The sequence below is a fragment of the Telmatherina bonti genome (assembly GCF_933228915.1).
Source record: "Telmatherina bonti genome assembly, chromosome: 8".
In the NCBI taxonomy this organism is placed as follows: domain Eukaryota; kingdom Metazoa; phylum Chordata; class Actinopteri; order Atheriniformes; family Telmatherinidae; genus Telmatherina; species Telmatherina bonti.
Window position 1 is genome coordinate 31,252,025 of NC_136626.1, and position 17,671 is coordinate 31,269,695.

Below are 17,671 nucleotides of genomic sequence, written 5' to 3' on the forward strand. Positions count from 1 at the left end.
CCCTCAAAAAAAAAAAAAAAAAACAGCAGTTGATCAAGCCTTTTGTCATCGACATTCATTCTTACGTTTTGGCTTTCAGGAATCAATACATAAGCATTTAAAATGCACAGCAGAAAGTATTTACATATTTAGTATCTACCGTCACAAAACCATATCTGATAGTTTTTGATGCTACTGTGCATCAAAAACATGTTGGCTTTTTTTTCTGACCATAGAGGACCATTAATTTTTGGCTGCTCTTTAATGGTCATTACCATTTTTTTAAAGTCTTGATAGGAAGCAGGTTTTCAAAATTTCTATGTCAAAATAAAATTCTCTTAATACCAACAATTTTATTTTATTTTTTTCTTTTCTAAATGGAAATGTGCTAAGAATGGTGTTACCATGGATAACTCATTGTGGATTTAGAGACTGAATAAAAACTACATTTTGTGGCTGGATTATAAAACTAGTTGATGGAAAGTATCCGTAGCTGATGCGTAAGCCAGCCATCACAATGATGCCCACAGAGTAACACACTACAGAAGCCGCTGACGACATTATACTGTAACATTTTAAGGGTTAAGAGAAGAGATTGTTGTATTGCAATGATCCATGATGTCTCAATATGACAACTGTGCCTTTTTTTTTTTTTTTTTATCATTAGAAACTTCACTGAGGTGAAAAAATGCATTTTTATTTATTTATCATTATTTACAATTTTTTTTATGATGGGTAGTACCATAATAACAGCCAATGTAATAACTGAATATATCATTAGTTAAACATTATTATATAATTTTACCAAGTTATTACTTTATTGCTTGCTTGTACCTGGTTTGTTTGTTAATGATTGATTTAGTTGCTTTGAGTTTCTAAAAGGAATAAACTAACCATGTTTGATCACAGTACTATATATAACTTTTAATTGCTGCTAACTATGGGCACGTTCACATCCGCCTTTTTGTTCCGAACTGAGTCCGTTTGCTCGGAAAGTCCGCTTAGTTTGGGGATCTTTAAATGCACCAAATGAATTCTGATTCCAACCAAAGAAGCCGACTCGGTCCGCCTACAAACACAGGTCTTGGCTTGTTTCAAGTGAACCAAATGCAGGAAGCACACTACCAAAAAAAAGTCTCCTCCTGCATTTGACATACTGTTGCATTGTGGGTAAATGCATAGCAATCTCATAAAGGGTCCTCTGCCTTGTCTGTTGTTCATACTGCGTCCATTGTTGCAGTGTATTTCTGCTGTATACTTGCATATGACAAAATAAAAAAGCCAAAAACAGCGATAGCTTCATGCTCCATGTTTAAAACACAACAGTTTTCTTCTTTACATGGGTCTTGTCCTCTCTTTTGCTAAATACGAGTGCAGCACCACCATTGGTGGGAATAGAGATATATTATTGTAAAGTTTGATGCATTTGACCACAGTGCAGCGTGAACTCAGTCTCAGTCTGAATGGATACCCCCCTCCCCGCAACTGAGCCAAGTCCCCAATCGGACCGAGTCTAGTGGACCATCCTGATGTAAATGCTCCTGGAGACTCCAGTGGTTGAACTCATTCCAGTTCAACCACTTTACATTTCACACACTCTGCAATATTAATATCCTCAAAATGATGTGTGGAGAAATATTTGTTTAGGTTGATAGTGATGAAGGAAGGCAAAATGCTTTTTAAAAAAAAAGTTTAAAGTTTCTCATTCACTTGTGTCGTGATTATCAATCATTCTTTTGGAGAGTTGCAGCTTCCAGTTGATGTTGAGGACTGGCTGCTTGTGCTCAGAAGACTTATTCATTTTTGGACTCCGTACCAGCGAACAGCATATTGATGATTTCTTTCAGCAGTGAGCTTTGCTGAGCGTCAGCAAAGTGTAGCCTCCCTCAGTCTGCAGCAAGGGATACTTGGAAGGGTTTGAGTTTGCTGCAGGTACAAAGCTGAGCAGCCAAGCACAGCACAGCAGTCTGTCATCATTCGGTCTCGCAGACACTCTCGCTTTGCTCACTCTGTTTCTTTTTTCATAATAGCTCAGACAAGCAGAAGTGACAGCAAAGGGAGGGGTTGTTTTAAACACAATGATGCAAGAAATCTAACAAGCATTCTTGTGTGAATTAATGCTAGAGCTATCAGTGAATACAGACGGGCATGGCAGCTCCATGACCATTTCCTACTTCTGACAGCATCTGTCAATCTTCCTCTTCCATTCTTCTCCTATTTTGCTGGGGAGCTACACAGTCCAGCAGGGTGTGGCTGGTATCGTCGCTGTTATGATTGGCTAGTGGCCCAGTTTGCGTTATCTCCTGTGGAACATGTTCTAGTCCCTCCCCAGATAGTGCCTGGCACTCAAACATAACCCTGCCTACTCACAATTACATCATAACCTATGAGAAGAGCCATGTCTTTTTGCTTTCTCTTTACACACGTAAGCCGACAGGTAATGTTTCAGTATTGAAAGTGTCCTCCTCCGACACGTAAGTCTGCTGCGGTCACACCTTTCCGAACAACTTCAGAAAGCATTAGGCATTGTCTGTTCTTGTCTGTGAAGGCCCGGACTCAGGGTTTGACAGTGCGTAGATGTTGAATGTATGTTGTAGCTTAGCACAGGCGCTCTACCCTTTTTCCTACTTCTTTGTCAATGGGGTAGATGAAGCAAACAGGTAGTTCAGTGTGGCAGAATGGCATGGCACAGGCTTGTGGACTTCTCACCAGACTGAAAGACCTCAAGTCTTGTTGAAAATGGACTTTCTAAAGAGCCTGGTTCCAGCTGTCATCTCAGGAGAAGGACCTGTTGAACATGGGGGAAGCTTACCCAAGGATTCAGGTCCACGGCTTCTTCGCATGAGAAGACTGGGCCTGCTTGCCATGGGACAGACCATTGAGGAAGATCCGGTAGATCCAGTGATTAAAGTAGTCAGCCAGTCCCGCTTCAAAGGTACTTAATTAAATCAGCTGTTGTGTGTAAAGATTTTTGCATTAACCTCTGCTTAAAAAAAAAAAAAAAAAAAAAAAAGACTTAAGCTGCTTCATTGCTGCTTTATAATGGATAATAAGTTTGGTTCAGTGCTTGTCGTCCTTTATTTACATGTAACTAAAGACTGACTTTGCATCCTTGACGTCCTTACTGACACGCAAACATGGACACGTGACAGAAAACTAGTACTGTACGGTCGATCTGCCTACATTATCTGATTGTTGTTGCATTTGATAAACCTTGCTTGGTTGTACTAAACCTCAGGCGCTGGTCATCCAGAGCTGCATGTGCTGCTTTGGGCTTATTTATGCAAACAGCGGAACAGAAAGGTTTACTGTAAACATCTGCAGATTTAACTGAATAAAAGTCTGTCTTGTCAAATTATGTGGATAAAGAAGGTTTAACTGGTTTATTGAACTGCTCTAAGATTGGCTTGATGCAACATGAACACGTCAACTGCTTAGTCAGTTTACCTGCATACTGTTTTATCAGATTTTACTATGACAATTAGGCATTTTTAAAACTAATTTTTCTTTGCACAGCGAGTCTTAACACAGAGCAATGACTATTTTTTTTTATCAGGTTGTTTGATAGTTACATATCAATGACACAAATTCACTCAAATAACCCTGTTATGTTTAAGTGTAGTTTGTCAGAAAAAGCTGAAACCAGTAAGAATTGCAAGACTTTTATCAAGTGAGGTTACAGAAAAATAACACCAGATGAAGAATGGTGCAGTTTGTGACCTGCTGTATTTCTTTTCTCAGTGGATGCAAATTACCTCCAGAGTTCAGTTGTTTTCATAGTGATTAACTTGTTTAGCTTTAATTTGAATAAAGATATAGTAGTTGTAATTTTACTGGTTTGATGTCAGGTAATGAATGATTCACAGCTGCTGGTAACCTAGTTGACAAGCAGCAGTACGCTGCTTTTCTCAGCAATCTTCCTCAACTTCAGTAACATGGCCGCCTGCAATGTGTGCAAACACAGATTATATTTCAAGAGAATTACAGATTTTCATGGCTAAACCTGATAAAACAACAAAATGTTATTAATTAAGCAGAATAGCTTTTGTGAACAGGTGTGTTTACCTCTAGGATCCTTTCACACCAAACTGTCAGTCAGCTGTTCTGCATGTCAGAGGCACTTCTCTTATTCACATTCAGCTTTTTAATTTGGCACGTAACCTGTCGGTGAAAATGCTCTATTTAATCCTCTGTACAGTGTAGCTAATGAATGTACAAGCTTTACATGGTTCTCATCTTGTGTGTCGTCTTCACTTAGACAAAACAGGAAACATTTTCCACAACAACATAACCATGTTGAGTAGACAAACTGATCGTAAGCTGAAAATCAGTTCATCACTCAACAAAAACCAGTTTTGTACAATCTTACGGTTTCTATTTTTTCTAACAAACATACCATTCCTCCCTTCTGCACTGCCAAGATATGTTTTCTTGTTGTAAGGAAGAGATCATACGTCCTCATCAGCAGTAGAAGTTGCTCTTAGCTGCGTGTTTTTTTAAGTGTTTTGTTTTCACCCAGGAGACGTCTTTATTAGTCTGGTTAAATAGCGAACAAGCATCCAATGATACTGTCAGAAGTGTGTTGGCCATCTCTGGATTTAGCTTAGTAGTTAGCAGCGTTTGGTGCTTTTTCCCTGTGTGTATACATCTCATATGTCATCTTGTCATGCAAGTAATTCTTACATAGCTAATGAGGCATTTCAGACATCTTAGACATTCAAGACATCTTATTTCCCTGCAGTGTCTGCTGGGAAATAAGCTGCCTGTCGCAGTCATTTTATCATCACTTTTTTTATTCGTTACTTGTGAGAATTTGTGTCATTTTTGCAAATTTATCGTGTTTTTGGAATTTATACAAGCAATGCAGCAACTTGTTTCCTTAACTTATCCATTGGCCAGGTCCTGGTTTTATGACAGTAAAGGTGTAAAAGACAAAAAAAAAAAAAATCACATTATATTTGCAGATTTAGTCCCAGCTACGATGCTGTCTCTTCTAAATGTTTTAAAGTTGGTTCAAAAGCACAAGTTCTGCTGACAGTGTAAATCCTCTGTAGAAGGTTCGCTATTGTGGGTGTGGTGTGGCTGGTTTGGAGCAAGAGCCTCACTTAAACCAGTTCTTTTTGTTTGGACTTCCAAAGCATTGACACCAGCACCGAACTGGCGCTGCACTTGCACCAATTGTTTGCTTGTTGGGTAAATGGCTGGGGGCAGGGTCACGAAGACCAACTAAAATGTCATGGCTGCCATTCTTTTCTCAAAAAAAAAAAAAAAAAATACCCACAGTCACTGTAGCTGTCTTAGAATAAGAGGAAGCAGTGAAATAACAAACTCTCAAGTGGATACTGTAGTTAATGGTTCAGTAGGTATGTGTGCACATGCATATTGTGTGTGTGTGTGGGAGCAGTTCAAGATCATTCTTGGATCAGCAAATGAGTTGAGGACTTTCCATCACTTCACTGATGCTTTAAAAATAAAATGAAGAGCAACAAACAAACAAAATAAGATTATTTATTTCTTTTGCAGCGCTACCTGTCAGATCATGTTGGCCTCAGTGTTTGCTCGTGGCTGAAGTGCGACTCAGCTCCCCTCCTGCTTACCTTACCTGTTAGCATATAAGAACAGGACTAGTCAGCTGGCCAAACTAACCCCTTAATAATAAGCTTGACTTTTGCTTGGAGTGTTTTGTGTGTCTTGTGCAGTTAATTTAAAGTCTTATTTCATGCCTTAGTGCTGATTGCTTTCCTAATTACTGGTTTGAGCAAATTATTTTCAATATTTATTTTTGTTTCTTTCCAATTAGGGAACATCCGTCATTTTAGGAAAGCCTCCTTTTTACATCATGCTGGTGATGGCAGTGGGGATACTGGTGAGTTATGCAATCCAAGATGTGGTGTGATTACTGCAGTAGTTGGGAGTTAAGTTTTAAATCAGAGTTGATGTTTCTCTCTTTTGTCTTATCATGGAAGGACGTGGCTCAGCGTGCTGCAGGTACAGCTATGTTTTTGGAAGGTGTTTAATGGAGAAGGTGTTTGTCTTATGGGTGCAGCAGGTTTCCATGTGATGTGATTTGCATAAGTATAGTCCAGAGGGTGTGTATCAAGACAAACTGGCTCAACTTATTTGAGAACTGGAAAGAGAAGAAATCCATTTCATGCAAACTGCAAATAATCTGAGCGACTGAAAAGACATTTTTTAGGTTATGTTTATGAACTTTTTTCTTTGAAATAAGGCGTTTTGGAAACAGCCTATATGAATAAGTGCTACTTTGAGCCCGCTCACATATTAATGTGATAATATGTATTTAAGTTGGGTTTGTCTAATGTTCCGCTCCGTCATCCCATCAGACATATCTACACTTCCTGTCAAAAAAACAAACAACAAATCAAAACAAAACATTATATATGTAACTAAGCTAGTAAACGCTTCCCATTGGTACTGGTGTACCCTAACTGGTGGAGTGAGTAGCTTCTTATTACACACACAACCATGTCAGAAGACGCATCCTATGGTCACGGAGAAGATTCAGTTTCAGAAGGGTCAGATTGTTGGGATTATGCAAAGAAAAGCTCTAAGGTGATGCTGAAATTACTAAAATTGGGTGAAGAACTGTCTAACATGAAAAACTTCCATCCTCTGGGAAGAAATCTGGTAGAAAAACAATCTTTGATAAAAATCGTTTAAACGTTTGGTGATGTAATAAACAAAAAAAGAACAGAAGTACTCGTATGTTTAATACGTAAAAGAACATTTGCACAGCCAAAATATGAAAGGAGCTTAAAGGTGGAGTATGTAAGATTTTCAATATTTAAAAAAAAAATTAACTAATAAAATAACTACAATCATAATTAGATAGTTTTTTGAACATGTAGGTTCCTGTCTGTCCATATTTGATGCGTTATTAAATTACAAGTTTAATGACAAAAAGCACTTTTTTTTTTACTGGTAGGCAAACATTTAAGAAGGGTCTTTGTCATTAATTAAACTTGTAATTTAATAACACATCAAATATGGACAGACTGGAACCTACATGTTTAAAAAAAATTATCTGATTATGATTGTAGTTTTTTTTTTTTTTAGTTAATTTTTTTTTTTTTTTTTTTTTTAAATGTTGAAAATCTTACATATTCCACCTTTAAAGCCTGTTCCATCCTCCACGAGAAGCGAGAACTTTTTTCTCGTTCTCGAGGCCCCGAGAAGAAAATGACGTCATTTTGTTGTCGCGGACGTGTTTGAAGACAGTTCTCGACACATCGGGCTGGCAGAACTTGTTTCTTGCGTGGCTGCGAGAAGTATCGTGTGATTGGTCGGACATTTGAGGTGGCCGTGGTTAACACGGAGGAAGTATGAAGCGGAGTTGCTGCTTCCGTGTGTTTGCTGTTGCCGGTAAAACGGATTGTTTTGATAAAACAGCTGATTGAGGTGATGAGAAAGGACGAACATTTTTACATGTGGCATTAAAACACTCGGACCCAGCCACGTGCACGACCCGCCCCGCCGCGGACGAAGTTGTTCGTTAAATATGAAACTAGAAAAACACTCGGAGAGTGGAAACCTCCGCCAAGCACAATGTTAAAGAATCCTTTTAAAACATTCCTGGATCCAAACGGTGATCCGGATCACCACCAGAGTTTAATCAGTTCTTCATTTTTACATTTCCAACAACTCTTGAAGTTTTTATCCGTCCGTAACCTTTTGAGTTATCTTGAGCAAAAAGATGCTGGGAAAAACATAATCTGGTGGAAGTAACAACCGGGTTCATTGCACATGAAAGCAGACCCCCCCCCCCGCAGGGATCCCTCCCCGCTGCAGACCTGCTTCTCGTGGAGTATGTATGGACCTACCGAACAAGACGTTTTTTCTTGTTCTTGCAGCCTCAAGAACAACAACTCAGTTCTTGCTTCTCATGGAGTATGTAACAAGCTTAAGAGTTGGGGCTAAACGACTTCAGAAAACCACGCACCAGTGAGACCAGTAGGGATAGAGTAACTTCTGTGGATTTCTTAATGAAAGTGTGGCATGGAAACATGAAGTTGCTTGGCTCTGACTCAGAGGAGCTGTGCAGGTGATGGAGTTGTGCTGCATACTCTGCTGCGATGGAGCTAAATGGTGTGTCCTCTGCAGCCCAGGCATCACCAGAGGAGGTCAGGGATTGAATTACAGTTTCTATCGATTATTGTTCCCACCACTGTCCTTCAGCGAGGCCAGGACAGGAAATGCATCCTCCACTCTGGAGGCTCCTGGGACAAGATGCTCCTCCACACTGTCTGCAGTCAGGAAGGCTACCCGTCAGTCATCGCTCCCACTTTTGTGAATGAAGAGACTCTAACCTGCCTCGGTTATGCATTTAGTTGAGATAATTTGATCAGCGAGCTGCTCTTTCCAGGAAGCTGGTTATAATGTTGTTTATTTTGAAGTCCTGAATTTGCGTCAGCTGTCGTAGTTCTAATGTTCTAGCTCTCAGCTTTAATGTTCCCGGGGAAATGATGTCAGTTCTGCATTCCTCAAACAATAAAGCTGGTTTACAGAAAACAATACCTGCAGAGGTCTTCATGCCCTATGTCTGCTGGTTTGCTGATAATGCTGAAGTGAACTCTAGTTTTGTGAACACATTGGGCTGATACTAAATAATTTAACACTGTTTTTGATGCACACAAGCCTGAGCTAAAGTAGTTCTACACATAGATGTGGTTAATTCCATCTATTTGAAGTCACATTTTGGGAACATGCTTTTTGTTATCTTTGGAAAGATGTGGAAATGATTTAAAGTTTTCTTTGGATAGTATAAATGTATCAAATCCACAAGCTTGAGATCAGCGTCATTCCAAAGAAACTATGCCAATGTATCACAAGGCAGTGTTTCACAGCGAAAGACTGCATCAGACTCTCACAAGCCAGGGCATGACAAAGCATCTGTTTGTGTTGTGTTTGTTTGCAATGAGCTCTGCCTCATTTTGCATAACTTGTATAGTGGAGGACATGTGACGGAGAGAGAGACGGAGGGCGAGAGAGAAACGAAGACGAAACAGGATGGAAACAAAGAGTATTTGTGTTCTGCAGCTTTCCCACCACTGTTTCCATCAGAATAGTTTCTTAACAAACTTAAATCGAGACTGCAGATCGCTTGATGTCATGTGGATCCGTTTTTAAGTTTTTGTGGGTGGAAATTATTACCATCAACAGAAGATTAAAATATCAGATAATCAACTTTGTGTGTGTGTGTGTGTGTGTGTGTGTTTGTCTGTAAATTCACAGAAACAGACTGATGGGTTTTCTTGCATGTGTTGAGTTCCTGTATGGGTCAACGTGCTACCATGCTTAGTAGCTTTTAGAAGAGCAGTGACGTAATGTCTCTGACTCCACTGGGTTTAAACACTCTGCTTTAGTGAATGGATGAGCTGTGATCATAATCATGACATTTTATTAGATTAGAAACGGGTTGGAAGGGCCACTAAGATGATGTTCTGGCTGTGTGTCTGCTAAATAAAATGCTTGGTTGTTTCTTAAATTAGCTGAGTGCTGCTGGTTTACTTCTGTTTCAAACATGGAAATCATTGTACAACTAATGAGAAATGTGTTCTTCATCAAACTACTTTAAGACAAGAGATCTGGAATATATTTGTGATGTTTGCACTTTTTTTTTGGTTTGGTGTATATTTCTTTTTTTTTTTCCCATCCTCCCATTCTTTCCTTTCCCTTGCACTGCAGTCAGGAATGACGCATCAGTATTGCTGTGGAGCGTTGCAGGAAGTGTTGCTTTGATTGGCCGGTTGTGGAGGGAGCACGGTAGCAGCTCTTGCATGCGTATGCGTCGCTGAACCACAGCCAAAGAACACTCGCAGCATTTTGATGACATCACCCACCCCCACACTGTGCTCCCGCCTCCCTGTGTTTTCTGTTGAATCGAGCTTTCTGAGAGAAAAGAGCAGGCATCAGTAAAAGAACAAGAGCTGGCTCGGCGGAGGAGGGGCTGCTCATGAACGAATAGAAAGGGAGAGAGCTTTGGGGGAGGAGGAGGAGGGGGGTTTCTGGCAGTGCTAGCACACAGACTGGCACACACATACACACAGGAAGAGAAGAGGAGAAGGAATATTGTTGAACATCAAGACTTTATTGTGCTGCTGTTTTGTTTTTGTTTTTTTTTTACCAAGAGGAAAAGTTTTGCACCTTTTGTCCTTTTGGCCATTTTGGATTTTTTATTTTCGTTCTTAAATGGGGATGAGGGACTCTGTGGACTGGCAAGTGGGCAGCAAGCGCTGGGGTGGAATACTTCTCTAACTATCTCTCTCTCCTCTTCTTCCAGTGCATTTATACTCAGCGGTGAACCGGTGACTTGTAGTCGCTGCTTAAACTCTTCAGGATGCTGCCTTTAACCAGTACCTGTGGCGGGTAGTATTCAGCTCCTTGTTGGAGGCTAGAGGACCTGGAGGTGTGATATTTGGAATTTTTAGGGGCGTGAATATTTTTAGGAAAGTTAAAATGCTGACGTTTTGTGAAAGGAAAGTGACGGGAACCCTCTAAACATTGTGCCTTGTGAGCCTTAACTTGTGAAAGCCACCATGCTGAGCCTGCAGGATTCGGTTTTCTTTGAGATCAGCATCAAATCTCTCCTCAAGTCTTGGAGTAGCAGCTGTGAGTACCCCTGCCAAGCTCGCTCGCATGTTTACATACCACACTCGCTGCATCCAGGCTAGTCTACCACACGCAACCAGCAGACCCTCGGCAGCAGCGTACATGCTCCAGTGCTTTCCATGCTTTGAGTTTTCAGATCTCATCTGCGGATAAGAAAACTGGCTTTAATGCAGTAGTCAAGATGAGTGATGGTGTTTAGTCAGGCTTCTTTAGGTTTATGCAGGTGTTTTCAGTTGGGGACCCTCCTCTTGCTCGTTGCCATTCCTGGCAATCGAAAAGATTTTAGTTTTAGTGATTATAATACAGGTTGATTCTAAGGATTCTTTTACTCTCTGATTGGCTTCTTCCAACTTATCTTTAGTCTTTATATCTATTAATTATTTGTTTTTTATTAATTTTGACATCCAAGTCTTTCTGTTGGCTTCTTCTGCAGGTTTAAACATTATAATCATTCTTCTTCTGCATCCTCCCACTTTTATAACCCTCTCTTCCTTTCCTCTGGGACCACTAATGTTTCCCTACTATTGATCTGCCTTTTGGCTTCCTCCTATTATTAGCATTCCATACAGCCTGTAATACATCAGGAATCAAAAAGCCCTGCATCCTGAGTCTTATTGAACTACAGTGATGGTCAGAGGTAGATGGTAAACATCACTGTCTGTGCTGCTGATTTATCACTCTGTTTCTACTTGCACACATTTTTTATTTGTCCCGGTTTATTAAGAGGTCATAGTTGACTATACAAAACAATGCGCACCACAATATTGATGTTAAATAGTTCCTGTTTACATTCTTAGAAACATTTCACACAAAAGCCTGGTAGACATAAAGATGTGAAATTGTGTTGTCACTGTGTGCCCCCATAATTAACCCCCTCCATGCTTGACCCAGGCTTTATGTCAGATTATAGAGCAGATCATCAGTCAGCACAGGTTTGGGATGGTATTTGTATTACATATGCTAATGAGGACTTTGCATTAGTTTTTCCTAAGCTTCTCTTTTGCATAAATGTGCATGAAAGAATATCTCCACTTTTCTAGATGGCAAAATGTCAATAAATATAGCCTGGTGGCAAGAAGTCTATCCATAGTTTGTAGATTTTAGTTGTAAACAATTGTAACACTAATGAAAGACACTTTGATGCATTAAATTAGTGCAAAATTTTTTTAAAAAAATGTATTCGACTGAAAAAATAAGGAGGGGAATGCCTTTAACTGTGTTCACACTGCAGGCAAAATGAGCTCCGATGCAACTTTTTCTCAATCTGTCATTTTTTTCTTTTCTATTGTAGTCTGAACAGAAAAATCCAAATCTCCACAAACTTTTTCAAAGGAATGCATTTCATCAAACTTAGAAGGTGAAATGCAGCAGGATCAAATGTGAATTATAATTTTGTCAGCTCTGATTGCACAACAAGCTCAATCTCTTAACACTGGCAGACTTTAAGATAATTTTTAGAACGTGTTTTTGTCGAAATGCATGAACACAGTCCAAAGATTTGAAGGTCAAACTAATGAAGTCGTCTTTGTTATTGTTGCTCCCCAGTGTTGAGCTTGCTTCTTACACATTACGTGCTGGAATTAATTTGAACTCCACAATCCAATAACATGTTAACTTTTATAGCTTTCAGCACGAAGGTGTACAGGGATTGCATTTATGGTTATCAGGAATGTTTCCCCCTTAACACAGGTTATGTTTTCTTCCATTATGTTCTCTAAATGATTACAGTGTTTTAAACTGCTGGGAATTATTTGCTATTACAAGGCTGTAATACATACACCTCCTGATTGAACACATTTCTTTAATCTTCCATTTTTTCTAACTACTGTCTGCCTGAATCTTTGCTTATAAAACTTATGTTTGTAGACATTTCTTCAATGAATTATTCATACAGATCATTTTAGAAGCTCCCTCTTTGCTCTCTTGCTCAGCTATTTTCTTTTTTTTAACCACCTTTGATGCTTTAAAAAGCCGAAAATCTTGTTAAACTAACATTTTCAGCAGTGAGCTCATACAGTTCAGTCAGTTTAGACCTTTGTGGCCAAGTTTTTTTTTTTTTATCATTCATAATGCATTTTGCATTTAGAGTACATTGCTGTGTGAACCCATCTGTTTTTGTGATGATGCTGTGTAAACCTCTGGAATTAATTTGCTTTGTTCTTGTCCAATTTTTTTATTCAGGAGTAATACAGGTGAAGAGTAAACTGGTAGTAACTTGCCAGAGGCTGAACATGTTGAGACATAATGGCAGAATTGGCTCTGTTATACCATCCAATCATTGCCAGTTATTCTTTTGTTTCTTAAAAATGGATGCACTATTGGCCCGTGTGTTTGTGTGTGTGTGTGTTTGGGCTGTACCTTGTTGTTGGCCTGCGAGGGAAGTGAGCAAGCATTTGGGAAGCCTTTAATTTTACTGTAAAAAGGTGGAGTTTCTGCTATAATAGTTGCATAATCTTGTGGGGTGCTGATAGATACATTCAAACTGCTATAAATATTTTGTGAAGCAGCATTTTATTACAAGTTTGTCTGTTCTTTCTGTCAAAACCTTTATTACTATATTCTTTTTTATGTGAAGATGTAATGAAATTCTTGGATGCAGACTCTGTCTTGGACAGCGGATGTAAACGACTGACTTTAAACTGTATTTGGGAGAAACTTGAAGATATGAGGAAGATATCGGATCAGCCTTGACACCCTATTATTCTATAGTCATTTAGACACTTTTATCCAAAGCGACTTACATATCATATCCAAAGAGCCACATTGGGGGGCAACTTGGAGTTTTAGTGTCTTGCCCAGGGACATTTTGGCACATGGTCAGTCAGTCAGTCAGTCAGTCATAGCCTGGAATCGATCTTTCTGGTTGGAAGACGACTGATCTTCCTGCTGAGCTACAGCTGATCTTAAAACTTTTATTTTAACCATTGGGATAGGAATGCTTTTTTGAAACTTCCAGCAGTGTGTAATCGGCAGAAGAACTTAAGATTTAAATGGGTGAAGTAGCACACAAGATTTATTAGCTTGGTTTTCTCAGCATAAGCATTAGGAGAAGAAGTGCAACCATCTGACACAATTTATCAAGATCTGGCAGCTGGATTTGAACCAGCAACCTTCTGAATGAAAGGCAATTCTTTTCACCACATCTCTCTTTTTGTCCAATGTGTTTCTTTGCTACTTTTTTTTTCCTTCCTTATTTTGGATGCAGTCCTGAATATTTGAAGAAGAAGATAATATTCCTGCTCACTGTGTTTTAATTGGCATTTTGAAGACATTTCTAATAATATGCAGAAACACCAGTCACCCCCCTTCCTGGTTTAAAACCTGGAAAGACATTCGTTTTTTCCCCACACTGATTTGTGATCATTTGTGCAGTTGGGTGGCTTAGGACAGGGATCTTAGCTTGGTACCAGAAATGACTGGCATTTCCTCAGGATGGAGAATAAAATAAAGAAAAGGAGGTTCAGAGTTGGTGCATCAACTTGACCTAAAATATGATTCTCTGCTTTGATTTTTCCATCTTTTGCTATTGACTGGAGAAGTACAGTGTTGGGTTACTCGCTCTTATGAATGAGTCAACAGTCTGGTTTGCTTGTGGTGGGGAAGAAAAGATGGAGGGGGTAAAGGACACAACAGTGATTGGATATTAGGAGCTGGCTATATGACATCATGGGGCTGTTGGTGAAGCACAGTAAACAAAGAGGGAAATGCTTGAAAGGCTCTCTGTGCTGCTAGACAACATGACCACGGCACAACACTCGCTCCTACCCTAACCCTGCCATATCCCAACTTTTATTTACCTATTGAAATATAAATCAACAAATTAAAAAATATTAATTTATTGTAATTTAATATAAGCAAATGAGGAGTTTGGGCTTATTCAAGTTGAGCTCCTGGAACAAACGATGACTGAACGATGACTTTAGGCAGGTTGCCATTAATAGAAATCATGTAAATGCTACACACTGCAAAGATTTAACAAATGAGTTGACTGGATCATGTGTTCTGAACGCAATTTAATTTATTTATGAATTAAGGACAACATAGGAACCATTTGACAAAATTAATGACATTAAAAAACAGGTTTTTTTTGGGTTTTTTTTTAAGCCTGTTGCTGTGATTATAGATAAATGATGTGCACCAGCAGTAGACTGAATGAGCTGAAAATGTAGTCAAGGCTTCTTGAACAGTCACTGTTATAAAAATCTCTCCTGGATTTGTTTGTCAGAGTTTTATTGCAGTTCAGTAATAGGTAAGGTCATCTTTCACTTTATCTGGAGACACTGTCCACGCCATTTGTGTGAGGATAGGCTGCAATCCAATCCAAACTCTGCAAGTCCATCCAGAGTTACATTCTCATAATTCACATGAACAAGTCCTAAACACACTCAGGATAGACTTAAAAGCAGTAAACAACAGTTGATGAAAAAGCTCTTTCCGTGTGCTTCTACACACCATCTTGGCTTTTTATTTAGTGGAGTTGGAATTCACTTCGCAATAACAATGACCATCAGAGCTGTAAAGTTTTCTCTTAAATCACATTGGTCCACTGTCTTCCACATCCAACCACTTCTAGTCTGCAGAGTTATCTGTTCATGCAACGGCACGCAGATCAGAAGTTTGCCACGTTAAAGTGGTGGGTGAGGTTCCAGCCTACGAAGTTTGCCATTTTAGATGTTAATTAAAAGCAACAGGGTTCTCGCTCAGACGTGATGCAGACAGGCGTTATAGCTGTCAGGCTGATGGAGAGCAAAATATATGTGTGGACGGGGCTTTGACAAAAACACAGTGAGTCCTTAAAATCTTGGGATCATTTGTATGTTATTCCTGAATGGAAAAACATCCTATTGCACTTCTTGTTGCTCAGTGGTATTTGGACAGTTCAGAGTGCTTGAGTTGTTTCCATGACAACCAGGAAGAAACAGAACTGGGCCTTTCCTGGGAGGGAAAGCGGTAAAGGGTCACTACTTGGCAGGAATGAGACCATTGAGAACTAGACTGAACTAGACTAGTTGTGTCCCTATTCTTGCATAAACCTGTGAAGCACAATTCAATGTTTTGAAACAATATCTCGAAACTCTTAGACAGATGTTTTATGATGGTTAAGCTGCATTACAAACGTAGCATGCACTGTGTTTGACAGTAAGTGAAGTGTAGTAAAGTTACTCAACTGTTTTTAAGATGTATTAGTTTGATCATTAAAGGAGCAAAACCACCCAGGATACTGGCTTCTCATTTCAGGAGATAGACAAACCAAAACCCTCAAGATTTGCTTAAACTATTTGAATAGGAGGCGCAAATGACCTGTACCACATGCAAATGAATGGAACTGCAAGCTGGGACCCCTCATAAATGTGTTTCAGGAAGTCAATGTAAATAACCCTGCTTTACAGACATATGTTTACATCTACTACTATTAGCCATTTTCCCCGTCACGCGCCCCCTATCGACGGCTTATTCAGCATCCATCTTGTATCCTACCTGACTTGTTAGATCTCTCCAGCCAGCAAGAGATGGTCTTACAAAAACTTGTTTTTTCTGTTTCTCTCTTTTAATCTTCTTTCATTTCTTTGCTGAATCAGCGACGTTGTGTGTTTAAAACAGAAAGTTCCTTATTTTACCGTGAAGCAAAACGTCTCGTCGTGTCCCGGTTCAGAGAGTTGTACAGTGTCTGTTTTCCTGCAGCAGGACGCCAGTGACAGCTCCAGAAATGCGCTTAATGAATTTTGGTGTGCTGTCAAAACGGTTCATAAGCGCACATTTTAAAAGTTTAAAGCTATGCAGCGGGTTTTTTAAAGGACTTGTATGATGTGTGTCCTTCCTTCGTATTAGTAACCAAGTCATCAGTTTGGGTTTCAATCATATAACTACCACAATCGGGTTAATAAACCTTCAAATCAGCACTGGTCAGTCATGTATTCATGTAGCTTACGCATGACTAAATGATGCTGTGAACACATACAGTATGATGATGACTAAATCATTTAAACATCGTCTGATGGCTACAGCTGTGAAGACGCGTTGTTTTTATACCTTATCGTGAACTCGTTTTTCAATAAATGACTGAAATGGCGTCATGAAACGTATTTAAGACAGGAAAAGTTAAACTTTTGAATTGTCTTTATTACAGCTGTTTTATGAATGGAGTCGCTGTAAATATTCTTAAACTACAGGTCTCAGATTAGGTGCTGACGTTATTTAAAAACCTAATATGATGGCAGTTCTGTGCACCTGCTTTGTTGGGATTTTTACTTTTAGTGTTTGCAAATTTGCTTGTGCATTAAAAAATGTAAATACTTTAGTACTTTTAATATATCAATACAAAGATATTTTTAAGCAAATGATGCATGTAAACATTAGATTTAATGTATTACCACACACACACACACACACACACACAGACACACACACACAAGCCTCTGTACAGAGTGAGCAGTTTTGACCTTACAATGCAGAAATAGTGAAGAAAAAGCCCAACAAAAACCATTTCACACTTTTTTTTCCCCCCTCATCGCTGTGACTATATTCTACTTTATTCTGAGCTCAGCAGATATTTTTGTTGAGTTATGTGTTAACAGCTGCTGGCATTTAGTTTTCACACCAGAAAAAAAGACCTTTTAAGGATAAATGCTTAGATCAACTTTCAGCTGTGGTGTTCATTCATCTATAGCAGGGCTGTTCAACTCCATCTGACGAGGGCGGATGTGTCAGGTATGTTGGAGCAGGGATACATTGAAGACCTGCAATACTGAAACCCTCATAGGACTGAGTTAAATAGCCCAGATCTGTAGCTTTAGTCTTTTAAACATGCATTTTGATATTGTGTTTTTGTACTAGTTTGACATTTCTGTCTTGACATTTCAGTGTCATCTAGGTAGATGGAAGTACTGAACGAATGGAATCAAACATGATCTCCTGAAACTCTGCAACAAGAAGACATAGACATTTTCTGAAATGACAAAATGTTGAAGATATTTTCCAGTTTTACTTCAGTCTTTTGTGTTTTATGTTAAACACAAGAAGAAATCTGGTTAATTTTGGGACTAATAACAAAAAGTTATTTACT

At 39.2% G+C, this 17,671-nt stretch overlaps 1 protein-coding gene across 7 annotated transcripts in view; it reads left to right on the forward strand.

Annotated features, from left to right (window-relative positions):
- The window catches only part of fryl (furry homolog, like), an 83,458-nt gene that overhangs the window by 14,450 nt on the left and 51,337 nt on the right, over positions 1-17,671 (forward strand). For 4 of the 7 annotated variants that reach the window (XM_079244935.1, XM_079244936.1, XM_079244937.1 and 1 more), the window contains exon 1: positions 10,499-10,608. The exons of 2 other annotated variants lie outside the window; for them this stretch is intronic. In XM_079244935.1, the coding sequence (XP_079101061.1) occupies positions 10,536-10,608 (73 nt within the window). In that variant the 5' untranslated portion in view covers positions 10,499-10,535. Of the gene's footprint in view, positions 1-5,779; positions 5,846-10,498; positions 10,609-17,671 lie in introns of those variants that run through there. One more of the 7 variants, XM_079244938.1, reaches the window with a different exon arrangement.